General features: G+C 47.1%; 2 protein-coding genes across 2 annotated transcripts; both read right to left on the bottom strand.

Moving 5' to 3' along the window:
* Positions 1-572: 572 nt before the first annotated feature.
* On the bottom strand, positions 573-1,511 carry LOC116575757 (olfactory receptor 6N1). Its single transcript, XM_032317198.1, has one exon. It carries the CDS (start codon positions 1,509-1,511, stop codon positions 573-575), a length of 939 nt encoding a protein of 312 aa, XP_032173089.1.
* Positions 1,512-9,064: 7,553 nt separating this feature from the next.
* LOC116576809 (olfactory receptor 6N2) lies at positions 9,065-10,018 on the bottom strand. Its single transcript, XM_032319394.1, has one exon. The coding sequence runs from the start codon at positions 10,016-10,018 to the stop codon at positions 9,065-9,067; it is 954 nt and encodes a 317-aa protein (XP_032175285.1).
* Between the last annotated feature and the right edge of the window lie 4,487 nt (positions 10,019-14,505).

Here is a 14,505-nt window from a genome sequence, read left to right as displayed (position 1 = left end):
TATGTAATCAATAAGTAACTGAATGAACTAGGATCTAAACCCAGATGTATGTTGTTAGAATGCTTTCCCCTACTATGCTGGTGTTTTCCATTTTAATACATGAACAATCAGTATACATGAAATACCATTTAAGGGTAAGTGATACAAGGAAAACCAGTTGTTTTTGTTCTAAAATTTATTTCACAAATATGATTGTTTAGAATATGACTAAATGCATGTATATTAAATATACAACGAATTTACTCTGTGTGTGTGTGTGTGAGAGAGAGAGAGAGAGAGTGTGTGTGTGTATTCATAGTAGTTAAGGCGCAGAGCTGACGAAATCCCGTATGTGCCGTACAAACATCAGAGATTTGAATATCGCCGCGCTGTACCGTCTTCCCGCCTGGCCGCTGGCTGCGTGTGGCTCCAGCAGACAGATGTTTGTCTTGGCACTGGGAACCAGACCGTCCTTGTCCCAGCTCTGCGTCCTGTGCAGAAAAGCTCTCAAGGCTCAACTTCTCATTGGTGGTGACTGAAGACCCCCAGCATCACCACATGCCAGCCTCCCACACGGCCTGCCCTGCCCACCTTCATCCCAGTACCCCTGACCTCGTTAACTGCCTCCTGACGGCCTCCTTGATATCCTTGTTGCGGAAGCTGTAGATGAAGGGGTTGAGGAAGGGCGTGAGCACCGAGTAGACCACCGCCAGGGCACGGTCGTAGTCCAGGGAGTAGCTCTTCTTCAGCCGCACATACATGAAGAGGATGCTGCCGTAGAAGATGAGGACCACAGTCAGGTGGGAGGCGCAGGTGGAGAAGGCCTTCCTCTTGCCCGCAGCTGAAGGGATGCTGAGCACCGTGTGGATGATCTGGACGTAGGAGCTGAGGATCAGCAGGAAGGTGGCCAGGATCTTGCAGGAGTTGATAACGAAGTCCACAAGGACGTTGATGGAAGTGTCCGTACAAGCCAAGCTCAGCACGGGAGGGAAATCGCAAAAGATGTGCTGAATGCGATTGGGGCCACAGAAAGGGAGACGGGACACTAAGGAAATTTCAACCACCGGCCCAGCCAGGCCTCCCAACCAACAGCCAACAGCAATCTTGGCACAGAGTTCTGGGGTCATGAGGGTGGGATAGTGGAGGGGCCGGCAGATGGCTAAGTACCTGTCATAAGCCATAGCTGTGAGGAGGTAGCACTCAGCAGCCCCAAGAGAGTGAAAGAAATAGATTTGCAGGAGGCATCCGGAGAAAGAAATGGTCTTCTCCACACTGAGCAGGTTCGACAGCATCTTGGGGATGGTGGCCGCGGTGTAGCCGAGCTCCAGCAGGGAGAGAGCGCTGAGAAAGTGGTACATGGGTGTGTGGAGACGGGAGTCCAGGCACACCACCAGGAATATCAGCAGGTTGCCCAGGACGGTGGTAAGGTAGATTAGAAGCAACAAGACAAAGAGGTACGCCTGGACCCCCTGAAGATGGGGAAAGCCCAGGATGATGAACTCTGTCACCTGGCTCCAGTTGCCGGGGTCCATGGCTCTCAAGTCATGGCCCTAGATGTGAGGCACGCGAGGATGAGGAAGAATGAGCAGACGTGAGCAGAAGCCCCCCACCCCCTGCAGAGTACGGTGCCCCCAGCGAAGGCTTTCAGAGGCCAGAGAATCGATCCCTGCCAGCAGCCTCCTTCCGTGCCCACTCTGGTCATCAGACTTTAAGCACTCTGGTCTCACAGCTCATTTTGTAGTCCCCATAATCCGCTCTGTAACCCAATTATCTTGCTTAATGGAAACCATATAGGTTTTAGAAACTTAAATATTCCTCATCAAGGGTTTATCTTGTTACTTATCTACATTCCTTGTCTTAGGTCTAAACCATCCTTTACACGGGTAAAATATTGGTCGTATAATGGACCAAGATTACATCACCTCAATTGCATATATTTATTTTTAATTTCAACTGATTTCCTTCTTCAACTTCTGGATACCAAAGAATCTGCCCTTCCATCCTGGGTCCCCTCCCTCGTCCTAACAGAGACCCAGCTCTAGCAGCACCCTCTAGGAGCGTGGAGGTCAGAGTTTCAGTCTTCTGGACACCGACGTGAATCTCAGCCAATGCAAAAGGGGGTAGAGTAAATCTGCGAGTCACAGAAAACAAGGAGGCCAATCTCTCTCTTTGCATTTCTGTTCCAAACTGTGGCCTCTTCCCTCTACTCTCCACCTTGACCAACCTCAGGCACACTTTGCAGATTTATTGCTTCACAGATGGTAAATATTTACATTGTACACTGAGGTCAATGTAATAAAAATTTATTGAATGTTTTTTGTATGGAAAGCATTATTCTTAGAACAGGAGCTAAACAAATACGTAATAGAGGCGACCCTGAAGTCAGGAAACGAATATTCTAATAGAGAAAATAGAGAAGCAACTAATTGCGAACCAACTGTGTGTGTGTTGGGACATTCCCTCGTCACAGAAACACGCTCCTATTCTCACTCACTCAACAATTAAACAAGAAACCCCCCAAATTTCTTCTCCTGACTCACTTATCCCACAGCCACCGGTCTGTTTCCTCCCCTGTTCCCTCAACAATGTTCCCCCAAGGATCTAGCTTTCTCTTAAAGCATTGCAGTCAGACCCTCACCCCTGCCCCTCCTCACTCACACCAGTTACGTAAGAGCCACCAGTTCCCGGTCTTCGGGTTGCCTGGGCTGTCGGCCAGCCTTGACCAGGTACTCGGTCCTGCCCCTCGATAGGCTCTCCTCGTTGGTTCTCCGGGTGCCATCCTCCAGAGTTTTCCTACCAGAGTGGTCTCTCCTCAGTCGCCCTTGCCAGTTCTTTCTCTCTGCCCTACCTTTCTAATTCACAGAGCTCAGTGTTGATTCTTCCTTCTTCTTTGTTTCGTGAACTCCCTGCTTTGTCAATGCCATCCAATGTCCTGGCCAAAAGCACCAAATAGGTTGAAGACTTTCCAAATCAAATCTCAGCCAACACTATGTCCCAAATTCCAGACTCAACACCCTGGTCCCACCTCCCTTGGGAGGACTAACAGCCGTCTCAAACCTCACTCCTGTGGGCGTCCCCCATGAAGGCCTCCCCTCTCCAGCCTGGGCAGTCATGGTCTTGTGGCTCATGCACCCAAATCCTCACCATGCTCCTTGTTTCTGTCTTTCTCTCAAATCCAGGATCGATTTTCACTGGGTTCCAGCCGGGACATCTCTCACCTCTGTCACTATAATCGGCTCCTACCAGATCCTTCGTGTTTATTTGTCTGTCACCTGATCTTGGGTTTCACTGGATCATTTAAAGTCTTTTAAGTGTAATAGATAGTCCCATCAATTCATAAAAATAGAAGATTGTTTCAAACCACCACCAAAAAAAAAAAAAAAGAAGAAGAAGAAGAAAGAAAGAAAGAAAGAAAAAAGAAAGGAAGGAAGGAAAGGAAATGAAAAAAGAAAAGAAGAAGAAAAAGGAAGAAAAAAGAAATGGAAGGGAAGCTCCTTGCTCCATAAGACAATTCTCTCTGTCGTTGAAGAACGTCCGTGATAAACTGAATCCCCTCATGACCTGACATCTGACTTTCACCCATTATCCCCAGCGCTGCTCTGTGGAAAATCCCTGTTGTTCTGGTCCAGATTCATGCTTTAAACACTGTCTTCACCATCATCACAGAAATTTCAGTTTGCCAAATTGGTCCCTGTGTTTAGTCTTGACCCTTCTGTTGGCAGCCCACCCTCCTGAGAACACAATTCCTCCCAAATCCGCACACAGACATCTCATAACTGGGGGGCTCAAGTTCCCCACTTGCTTTCCCTGTCCGCGGCGAACACCAACCTTTCCCACATCTGAATTCCCAGCCATCCTTCCTCAATTGGCTCCCACCTTCAACCCATCATGAGCTGCAATATTTTCCTTTCATTAGTCCTGTTATTCCAAAGCAACTTTCTGTGAGGTTTTTGAAATTAGAATCTCAACTTTACGGCCCACCTCCCAGAGTGCGTGGCACATGTCTGATGCCTCAGAGTTGTGGCAAAAAATAAAAAAACTGATGATAACCAGGATGAGTAGTTCAGACCCTTAGTTCACCAGCTGCTCAACTCCTCCCATGGGTCTCCTGATATTGGAATCAGGGCTCTTATAAAACCTAACACATGTATAAATTAACATCCATCTTACTTGGGTCCTTTGCAACAATACTAAGTCCCTTTACTGCAAAACACTTTGAGAGTAAATCTTTTTCATTTATTTTCTAGTTCTCACCACTGCATTATCCATACCACCTGATTATTTAGGAATAGAACCAAAGACCTGGGTTAAGAGGGGATGCAATTTTAGATCATCTCGTTCTATGTCTTCATTGTGCGAAAGAGGAAACCAGGACCCAGATGGGGCAAATGGTTTGCTCAGGATCACGCAGGTTAAAACACGGCCAATTTGCTGATTCTGCACCCAGACTGTATGATAGCATCAAGAAAGCAGAATATCTTCGCATTTTATTTAAAAAAAATTTTTTTGTGTGTTCTGAATGATATGCCTGTGGACCCTGATTATTCTCCCTATTTCTGAATGCCCCATTTCTTCCCAGTGCTCCAACCAGGAAAAAACAGGAGAATAAAATGCCAGAGTGACAATGTCCTTACCCAGAGCTCAACAGTGGGGAGGGCTCAGCGGGCCTTACGCTGGGGAGTCCAATCACCGCTCAGAGTCTGGAGCTGCAAGAGCTCCCTGCTCACTTCTCCCCTCATTTACAGTTACAGGGGCACCCCTGGGGCAGGAAGGGAGTGCAACACTTTGACGGAGCCCCTGGGGTTCAGTCACACCATGAGAGCCTCCTCTCCCGTGGCCTGTGTCCTTGTTAGGTCCTCAAAGAGGCAGAAGCCCCTGGGCCTTTGGAGCAGCCCTCCCGGAGTTGCCAAAGTGCTCTTTCAGGGAGGGGACCGAGACACAGGAAGTTCATCAGCCAGTGGTCCTTCGTACCTGTGAGCTCACCTCAGTAATAGTAACGACCTGCCCAGGTTGAGGTAGAACACCTCTCAGGGCAATGATTTTTTTTCAGCACAACACAGTTATTGGGGTGGGAGCCTGAGTTTCAAATGGGTTCCTGTGTTGTGAGACCTGTGAGAAAGCGTACACCTTCCAATGATAATAGGACCTTTCTAAAATGTGACTGGTCTCTTGGACCCCGAGTGAGGACAGGGACAGGCCAGCGCACAACACTGTTAATACAGATTCCTGATCCTACCTGTTACACCTTCCTACAATGGTTTTATCTTCTCTCACACACAGGATCCTCCCCTTTCCTCTCCTGTTCTGTTGGCTTGAAAAGAGCCCTGACTCAGGACTTTGGATTTAAGTCTGGGTTGCTCTCCCAGCCATTTATGGGACACTGGATGCTCAATGGACTGTTAGGTTTCCTGGATCTCCTACGGACAGGCTACTCCTTGAGTCATAGGACTCCTCACACTCACTGAGATGACCAGGATCAAAGGACGGACAGTAGAGGGAAGGATACAAAATACAGGACCCCGGTACTGCTGATGAGAATGTAAAATGGTGCAGTCATTTTGGAAACCAGTTTAACAGTTTCTCAAGAGTTTAAACCTACCATCACCAGACGACCTGGCAATTCCACTCCTACGTATGTCTACCCAAGAGAATGGAAGAAGAACTCGTAGATGGAAGCACTGATCGTAATAGTCAAAAAGCGGAAATGACCGAATTGTCCGTCAATGGACAAATGGATAAATAGAATGGAGTATTATTTAGTACTAAATGTGAACATTTAACATAAGTATTGATGTGGTTGGATTAAACTCTATGCTACAGTATGGATAAACTTTGAACTCATGTTAAATGACAGACGCTAGTTGAAAAAAAAAAAACATATTGTATGATTCCATGTATATGCAATGGCTAAAATAGGCAGATGCCTAGGAGTAAGGGACTAGGGGAGGATGGGGTGATACAAATGTTCTAAAAGTAGATTGCGGTGAGAGCTGCCCAACTCTGTAAATCTACCAAAAGTCATTGAATTGCACAGTTTAGGAGGTGAACTGCATAGCATGTGCGTTATATCACAATAAAGAAAATAAATGCTTTTTAAGGAGGTGAAATAAAGACATTTTGAAGAAAAGAGTGAAAGAAATTATTATCCGTAGACACGCATTACGAGAAATGTTAAAGAAAACTCTCCAGACAGAAGGAAATCAGACTAGATAGAAATTTCAACCTACACAAAGAATGAAGAGCACGAGCATGGCATAAGGTAAATAAATAGCATCAAACTGTGGCATATTCTGCAACAGCCCTGAGAAGGAAAGAACTACAACAAGACAAGACGGTAGAGGGGAGTCTCAGGAACGCAATACAACAAGACAAGACGGTAGAGGGGCGTCTCAGGAACGCAATCTTGAGTGATAGCAGCAGAATCAAAAGTGTAAGCTGTACAAATCAACTTAAGCAAAATACCAAAACATGTCAAATCCCCCACCAGCATCAGATGCCAGGCACTGATCACGAGGGGCGGGAGAGGAGTTGTGTTGGCTGCCAGGGAGCCTGGGGGAGGTTTTGGAGATGTTTCCACTGTCCTATTCTGAACACTCCTTACATGAAGGTTTAATCTGTGGAAGTTCACTGAGCTGCACATCACTGAGTTCTCTATGGATATCTATCTTGTACCTTTTCATTTCTCTGCCAAATTGTAGGCTCTTTGTAATAAAAGGCTGTGGTTCCAAACACAGCAGCTGCACAAAGAGCATCATTTGAGTGAAGGAGAATAAGACAAATCAGGTGGGGGGTGTAAAACAAACTAGGGGACAAGCCAAGAGACAGGCGAGGGCACCCTTCTGTAGTCTCATGATGCTTTGCTCTCTGTTTTCCAGAGAGATTCCTGTTCTGCTGCATTTCAGGTGAGCACGGAGAAGACGGATGGGCGAGGAGGAACGTGCTGCCTTTCTCAGAGTAGGGAGTAGCAAGGGATCGTGAGAATGCCTTCTGCTCTCCATACGTCTAAGGACCATATGGAGAAGAAAGAGTTGTAATGTACAATAATACAGAGAGAAAAATGGATGCAGAAACAGAAAGGAGAGAAATCAAAATAGGTGAAGAAAGAGTAGGGCCGTCTCATCCATAAAGAAGGACCATGGTTTCTCCCCTCTTTGTTCTGCAGAAGTTGTCGGTTTCTTTGTTTATATGTTTGCATATTGTATGTATGTACGTATACATATATGCGTATACACACGTATACATATGTCCACACAAATATGGAACTCTCATAACTTCATAAGCATATGCTGTACACAAGAAAAACAGTTTCAGCATCCAATTAATCTGCATGGCTAAAAAAAAGTCTTATGTTTGGGGTGCCTGGGTGGCTCAGTGGGTTAAGCCTCTGCCTTCAGCTCAGGTCATGATCCCAGGGTCCTGGGATCGAGTCCCACATCAGGCTCTCTGCTCAGCAGGGAGCCTGCTTCCTTTCCTCTCTCTCTGCCTGCCTCTCTCCCTACTTGTGATCTCTGTCTGTCAAATAAGTAAATAAAATCTTAAAAAAAAAAGTCTTATGTTTGAAGGAAATGCTTGAATACTTAGAAAATTTTAAAAATCTATTTTAAGATAAAAATCTTAATTTTCAAGATAAAAATCTTAATCTTAAAAGAGTCTGGGAAATGTGTGACTCAGGAAAAATAAACAAACCTATCATTTTGTGACAAATAGCTAGACTTGGAATTCAAGAATCTTTTGATATAAGAGAAAATAAAGGGTTAAATGGGATCTTAGAACCACATAATGTTAAGAGTGAACATCACCTAAAGAAAGCTTACCTGCCCACCACAGTTTGTGAATAAGAAATAGAGATCCAGAGAGGAAAACCGAGGTATGCAGTAATTAATGATTAATTGTCAGTATTATCCAAAGGGATTTAAAGGCGGAGGTCAGCAAGCTGAGGCTGGTTGCGCAGGAGACAGTGGGTGAGTTCACCCGGAGTGGATCAAAGGACTGTAAAAAAGAGTGGGTTCCATTAGTGATTAGAGTGGGGACCATAATGTGTTAGTGAGAGGAGTGAGTCAGATTCATTGTATTTTTCACTCTTGACATTTTTACTGATACTCAGCAAGTTTAGACACTTGTTAGATTCTGGACATATAGCAAGTAACAAAACTGACATGATTTCAAACCAAATGCAATTTATAGATTGTAAGAAAGAACAACAAATTATATATTATTTTGATCTCTCTATCTGCATATATGCATACAAATTGTGATACATATTTAGAAGGAAACAAACATAACTTCAAAGAGAAAAAAGGAGTCCCATACATTAGATAACATGCACTAGGTGACCATCTACATTATCCTCTCCACGATAATGTCACTGGAATGTGACATCGGAACATCACTCACACGATGAGAAGGGAACCAAATGAAACACTGGGGGGAAACAGTGCGACATTCTTGGAGCCAAGAATAACTCAAGCATCTAATAAGATAGGACCAAAAAGATAAAAAGATGGATTCGAGGAATAAGGAGAAAATGAAGAGATAATGATGCAGTCGAAGCTGAGAGACCAACCTTTTTGAGAAGGAAGAACTGGTCACGTGTGTCAAGAGTTCAAGAAAGAGGAAAGACAAAAAGGGTCTCATGGATTCAGCCTGGGGATCATTAGTGATCTTGGCAAAGTGTTTTTGGGAAAGGTCTGAGCCAATTCCAGATGGCAACGGGTTGTAAAGTGGGTAGGGAGTGAAGAAGGGGAGGTAGATTGCAATAATCACGTGGAGAAGTTTAACTGGAAATGGGAGCAGAGAGACATAGACCTCTAGCGGGCTGAGAATGTAGGCCAAGGAAATACATGTGCTTGTTAAGAAGGGAAATTCTAAAGTATTCTTAAATGTTCAAAGCACTGATCAAGTAAAAAATGGAAAACGGTAAAGATATAGGAAATTAAAGAAAAATGTAAACTATGCCTTTGAGAAGGCAAAAGGGGACGAGGTCCATAGCATGTGTGATAGTGGGAAGATTACTCAAGGTCAAGACAAAGGCCCATAGAGCTTGAATGAGCCAACATTGAAGTGGAGGACAGACCTTGGTAAAGGGTCAGTGGTGAGTGGGACTGGCTCCCCCACCTTTCCGGAAGATGGTCCTCCTGATGGCCTTAATGAGTTCCTTGTTACGAAGACTGTAGATGATTGGGTTGACCAGTGGTGTCAGTACAGAGTAGACCACAGCAAGTGTCCGGTCAAGGGTCAGAGAATAGCTCTTCCTTAGGCGCACATACATGAAGATGATGCAGCCAAAGAAGATGAGAACCACGGTGAGATGTGAGGCACACGTGGAGAAGGCCTTCTTTCTCCCTGCGGCTGTTTTTATTTTCAGGACAGCACCAATGATTCTTCCGTAGGAAACCATAATGAAGAGGAAGGTTATAAGGATGATGAAGGCGTTGATGGCAAAGTCCACGAGGACATTAGTGGCTGTGTCCTTGCAGGCCAGGCTCAGCAGAGGTGGAAAGTCACAGAAGATGTGTTGAATTTCATTATAGCCACAGAAGGGGAGCTGGGACACCAGGATGACTTCAGAAATGGGACACAGGAAGCCACAAGTCCAACAAGCAGCAGCCATCTTGCCACAGAGTGCCGGGGTCATGATTGCAGGGTAGTGGAGGGGCCGGCAGATGGCCAGGTATCGGTCGTAGGCCATGGCTGTTAGAAGGTAGCATTCAGAGGCCCCTAGGGAGTGGAAGAAGTAGGTCTGAAGGAGACACCCTGCAAAGGAAATGGTCTTCTTCTCACTGAGCAGATTGGCCAGCATCTTGGGGATGGTGGTGGCTGTATACCAAAGTTCCAGAAAGGAAAGTATACTGATGAAGTGGTACATGGGGGTGTGTAGGGCTGCGTCCAGTCGTATGACTAAGAAGATGAGCGTGTTACCACAGATAGTGAACAGGTATGCCGACAGCAGCAGGACAAAAAGCCAGCCCTTGATGTGGCCCACTTTGGGGAAACCAAGGAGCACGAACTCAGCCAAGCTCGAGTGGTTGTGAGATTCCATGGAAGGCTGAGGTGGGGGAGGGAGGAAGGGAGACAAACATGGGGACAGGTGACTGCCAAACCCAACTCAAAACTTCATTTGTCTTTATTGGTTTTTGTTTTTGTTTTTTTTAATTTAAAGGCAGCATTTCATTACTCCAACTGCCACTTCTGGGGATACAACCGCTAACGCTTATGACGCATCAAGCATTTTTACACGTGGTTTGTATTTTACTTCATTTTCACACAAGTGATGAATATCCTTGTTATACCCATTTTACAGCTGGGAAAGTTCGAGAACAGATAGAAGGGTGAGATGATAAAACTCTTCTATTTCTTAGAGACACCACGTGACAAAAACAGGATTTGAACCCCTGCCCTTCATGCTGTCTACACTGTGTGCCCTTCCCCAAACATTCTATCCACTTCCTCAGGTCTTAATGTTTCCTTCAGTCAAATTCAAAAGGTGAGATTTGTGAATGAGATGAAGGCAGAGGCAAGTCTGTTGTTCCCGCTGACTAACACAAACACTTCTCGAATGCACGGGTGTCCGGCATCCAGAATCCGACCTCAGCAAGGTGCAGTCCCTGCCCCCAGACAGCTGACGGCCTCGAAGGGAAAGCAGCACAGCAGTCAGTCCTCCTGGTATCGCCTGAGAAGTGCAGAGCCACGGAGCGCTGAGGAAGGGGCTGGTTCCTCAGCCCAGGCTGACTGAGAAGCTTCTCAGAGGGAGAACCTCTCGGACTGAATTTTCCAGAAACAGTGGCAGTTAGTTAGCTAAAAGAAGAAAACAAACACTTCAGACAAAAAGCACACGTGTAGGTGCAGGACAGGAAGAGCAGGACCTCGAGAAATGCACGTTCCCCTCTGTGGTGAGACAGCTGGGACCTTAGCCCCTTAGGAGGAATGTTAGCCAGAGGGACGGCATGATCGGTTTTTAAAACATCACTGATAGTCAACTATCCTGACCTCCAGCTCAGACACAAAGGTGTGAATTTGCCTTGTGGGTGTTGCTGGTGGAAAGCCAAGTGGGTGGTTCACACAACAACCCCACCAAGAGTCAAGAAGCACACATTCTGCATGTCAGAAAATCGATGGTTATCAGTAGAGGTGGGGAAATCATAGCTGGCTTGGCAAAATTTCACACCAAAAAAAAAAAAGTGTTGCCTATTCTAATTATTTTCAAGCACTGTGAGAAGCAAATGCAAAAAGAGAAAGAGAGAAACCACTGAACCACAGGCACAAAACATCACAGAGAGTATGAATACGAACACGGCAGCTGGAGACAGCGACACCACACCCTGTATAGGTCTTGGTGCATCTGGAGAGGGCTGTCCAAATTCTAGCTTCCATGCTAACCATCTGCCGTCTCTTACTTATTTTGCAATTCTAATACTTGATACAATGGCTTTCACATTCAAAGTATTCCAATGTTTTAATGAAACTAGTTAATTTAATAACTGGTAGGGCTCCCCACACTTTCCCCTCGGCTCATACCACCCACCCAAACCCCAACGTGGCTCCCAAACCCAAGCGCCCTGCAGTACTGAGAAATTTCGAGTTTGATGTTTTAAAATGCTGGATGGACTCAGAGCACTTTGTGTGTAAGGAGGTCCTTGTGAACCTCTTGTGTCTATAGGAATTGTGCACTCTCCCCTCCAAGTACAGGAGACAAATGAGGTTAGAACAGAAATCTTGGCTTCACTGCATTCTGTCATCTGTGCCCCCTTAACCTCTTGCTTCTACCCTCTTTCTTTTTCCCCCGTCCGACAACCGCTTCTCATCCTTCAAAATTAGACCAAACGGGAGCTCTCTGGTGAAGCCTTTCCTGGCTCCGTTGGAAAATGTGACTGATTCCTTCTTCCACGTGCAGAGCCCACTTAGCACACGGCATCACCTTCGTGAGAAGTCTGTCTTCCCCGGGACCTGGCAAGATCTCGGAGAGGCAGAACTTCCTTAACGACTGTGCATCCCGCCAGCACCCAGAGCGACAAGCTCAGAGCTGTGAGCTCAGTGAAGGCTTTGTGAATGTACCTCAACCTTCCCGTAGCCTGAATTTAAGTTATATTTTTAGTTGCACCTGAACACTTCCTTCCTGCCATCCCCGAGGCATCTCAAGCTCAGTGTACCTACAGGAACTTAGCCTGGAAAGATCTGGGCTTGCTTCCCTTCCCCTAGTCCTGTTCAAGAGCCCATTCCTTGCTCTTCCACGGGAATTAAATTCCACAAGTTTTTCTGATCACCTTCGGTGTGTAGTAACTGTCACTGACAACATTTGCTCTTCCTACCATTTAGCTGTCCTGAAGTCAGCTGCAAGTGTAGGTCAAGGCAAACAGGGAATGATTCCAGAAGGGCCCACCCTCTGGATCTCAGATTCTAACGTCAACAAGTGTCCTTCACCCAGAGGCTGGAGAGCCTGCGTCCAGGCCTCTCTAGGTGACTCCTTCCCACTGCTGCTGATCCAGGGACGACCCATCTCACGAGATCTTTGTATTCACGGCTCCTGGGTCATGAGGTATTGTCTCTGAAGACCCCACTCTCGACCCTCCTGACGGCACACGGCCAGTCTGTGGCCACACACGCGGCAGCTTCCTGTCTCTCCACATTTTCAGAGCAGGTGTGAGCCCCGTTAGCCACTCTCAGTTGTGGAGTGAATTCACGTATTGAACGGGGGCTCAGGACCATGGAGACGGTCTTTCTCGTCTGGTCGTCTATGACTCTCAGAGCCAGACGTTCCAAGTCCTCACGGGAGTCATCTTTCCACTGAGCCACCTCTCCAGTGTCAGAATAATAGCGGTTTTCAAATCCCTCAGTACCGGTCCCACCTTCCAGACCCCCAGTCTGCATCACTAGTGTGGCCCTCGGATCACCTACCAGCAGCTGCGCGTCTCCTGCGTCTGTTTCTGTCTTGCTGGGCTCAGACGTACGTGGGAGACTGAGACTGGATCTAGGAGCCTTTTCTCTCTGTAGAGAGGCCATCCCCATGAGGCAGGGTCCCCTGAGCCAGCCCTGTTTCAGGCCACAAGGGGCACAGGCAAGGGAGAGACCTCCAACCCCAGAGGCAGTGGGGATCAGGGCCCTCCTCCTGGGAGGGCACTTGGACGGATGCCCTGTCAGCTTCCCCCACCCGGGCTCCGAGAAGCTCTCCCAAATGCCCCTGTGTCACCATCCCTTCCTTCACGCCTACCCCTCCCCTATCGCCACCAGCTTCTTAACACAGACTCCTGGACTCCGGCTCTGAAACAGGGCCCCACTGTCCTACTCCTCTTCCCAAAATTACACGCTCCCTCCCATTTCTTGTCTGGCCTCACAAATCCAAAGACTTTGTATTTTCCTGCATCTTTCCAGCCAGATACTCCACCTGATCACGTGCCTGACCCAGCCCTACTTCTCTCTTCCTTCGGGAAGCCTCCCTGATAGGAGCAGGCAGCTCTGGGGGCGGGGAGAAGTATGGGTCGTAGAGCCTCAGAAACCTTTATTTCAACCCCAGCTCTACCAAAATACCCAATTACGAAGGCTGTACTAGGTCACGTGTGTCTTTCTGAGCACAGCACACGCGTGAATACGATTTTTGCAGTTACTCTGTGAGGTGGGTGCCAGGGTGATTTCCATTTCCCATGTGGGGAAACCAAGGCACAGAGAGTGTAACGTGTCCCAGGTCATGCACTGAAAGTGCCCCTGCTCTGACCGCAGAACCGTGCTCAACACCAAGCTCAGAAACGCCGGTCATGGTCGGGCTGTCCTGCTGAGCCCCGCTCACGGCCACGCGGCCTCAGACATTCCTGCGCGTCTTCCAGTCCGTGTCGTCCCTGCGTAGGTGTGTGCCGTGAGGTTAAGTGCGATGAACACACAAAGTCACCCCTTCATTCCAGAACGTGTCTGTGTACCTCCCGGCTTCCTGTTGTAGAGGTAAATGCGTGTTAATTAAACTCCCCCAAATAACTCCGCAATCACATCGAAGTCACTTCTCTTCCAGCCGAAGGACGGGACCACACCTGTCATTTCACGGCGTCCGTCCCACTGACTCCCGGCCATGCGGGGTCGCACATCACGGACACGGTGCAGGGTTGAGTAAGGGCGTGTTCGAGCGGAATTCCTAAAGGATTCATGAAGGCGGTCTGCGGACGGCGCCAGGGAGCCGGGCTTGGTGTGAACTATGATGGGGCGTCTTAATGAATCTTACCCAGAAGGTCGGTGAGAGCGGTCATCGATGAAGAAGCAGCCACTCACATTCACTGGGAGAGGGAGATCCTTTCTTTATCGTCTGTGTGGTGATGCCATTTTTGTACATGCTTCTACATGATGACGAGGTGGCCTTTCTCTTCCTCACATCATCACAATCACCGAGGGGCCTAGGCTGACGCTGCTATTCTGTGAGAACGCCGTCGCTGGTTTTTTTTTTTTTATTTTTTTTTATTTTTTTTTTTAAAGATTTTATTTATTTATTTGTCAGAGAGAGAGCGAGAGAGAGCGAGCACAGGCAGACAGAGTGGCAGGCAGAGGCAGAGG

Source organism: Mustela erminea, chromosome 17 (assembly GCF_009829155.1).
Source record: "Mustela erminea isolate mMusErm1 chromosome 17, mMusErm1.Pri, whole genome shotgun sequence".
NCBI lineage: Eukaryota > Metazoa > Chordata > Mammalia > Carnivora > Mustelidae > Mustela > Mustela erminea.
The sequence above is the reverse complement of the archived record's forward strand: the minus strand, read 5'-3'. Positions and strand labels throughout refer to the sequence as shown.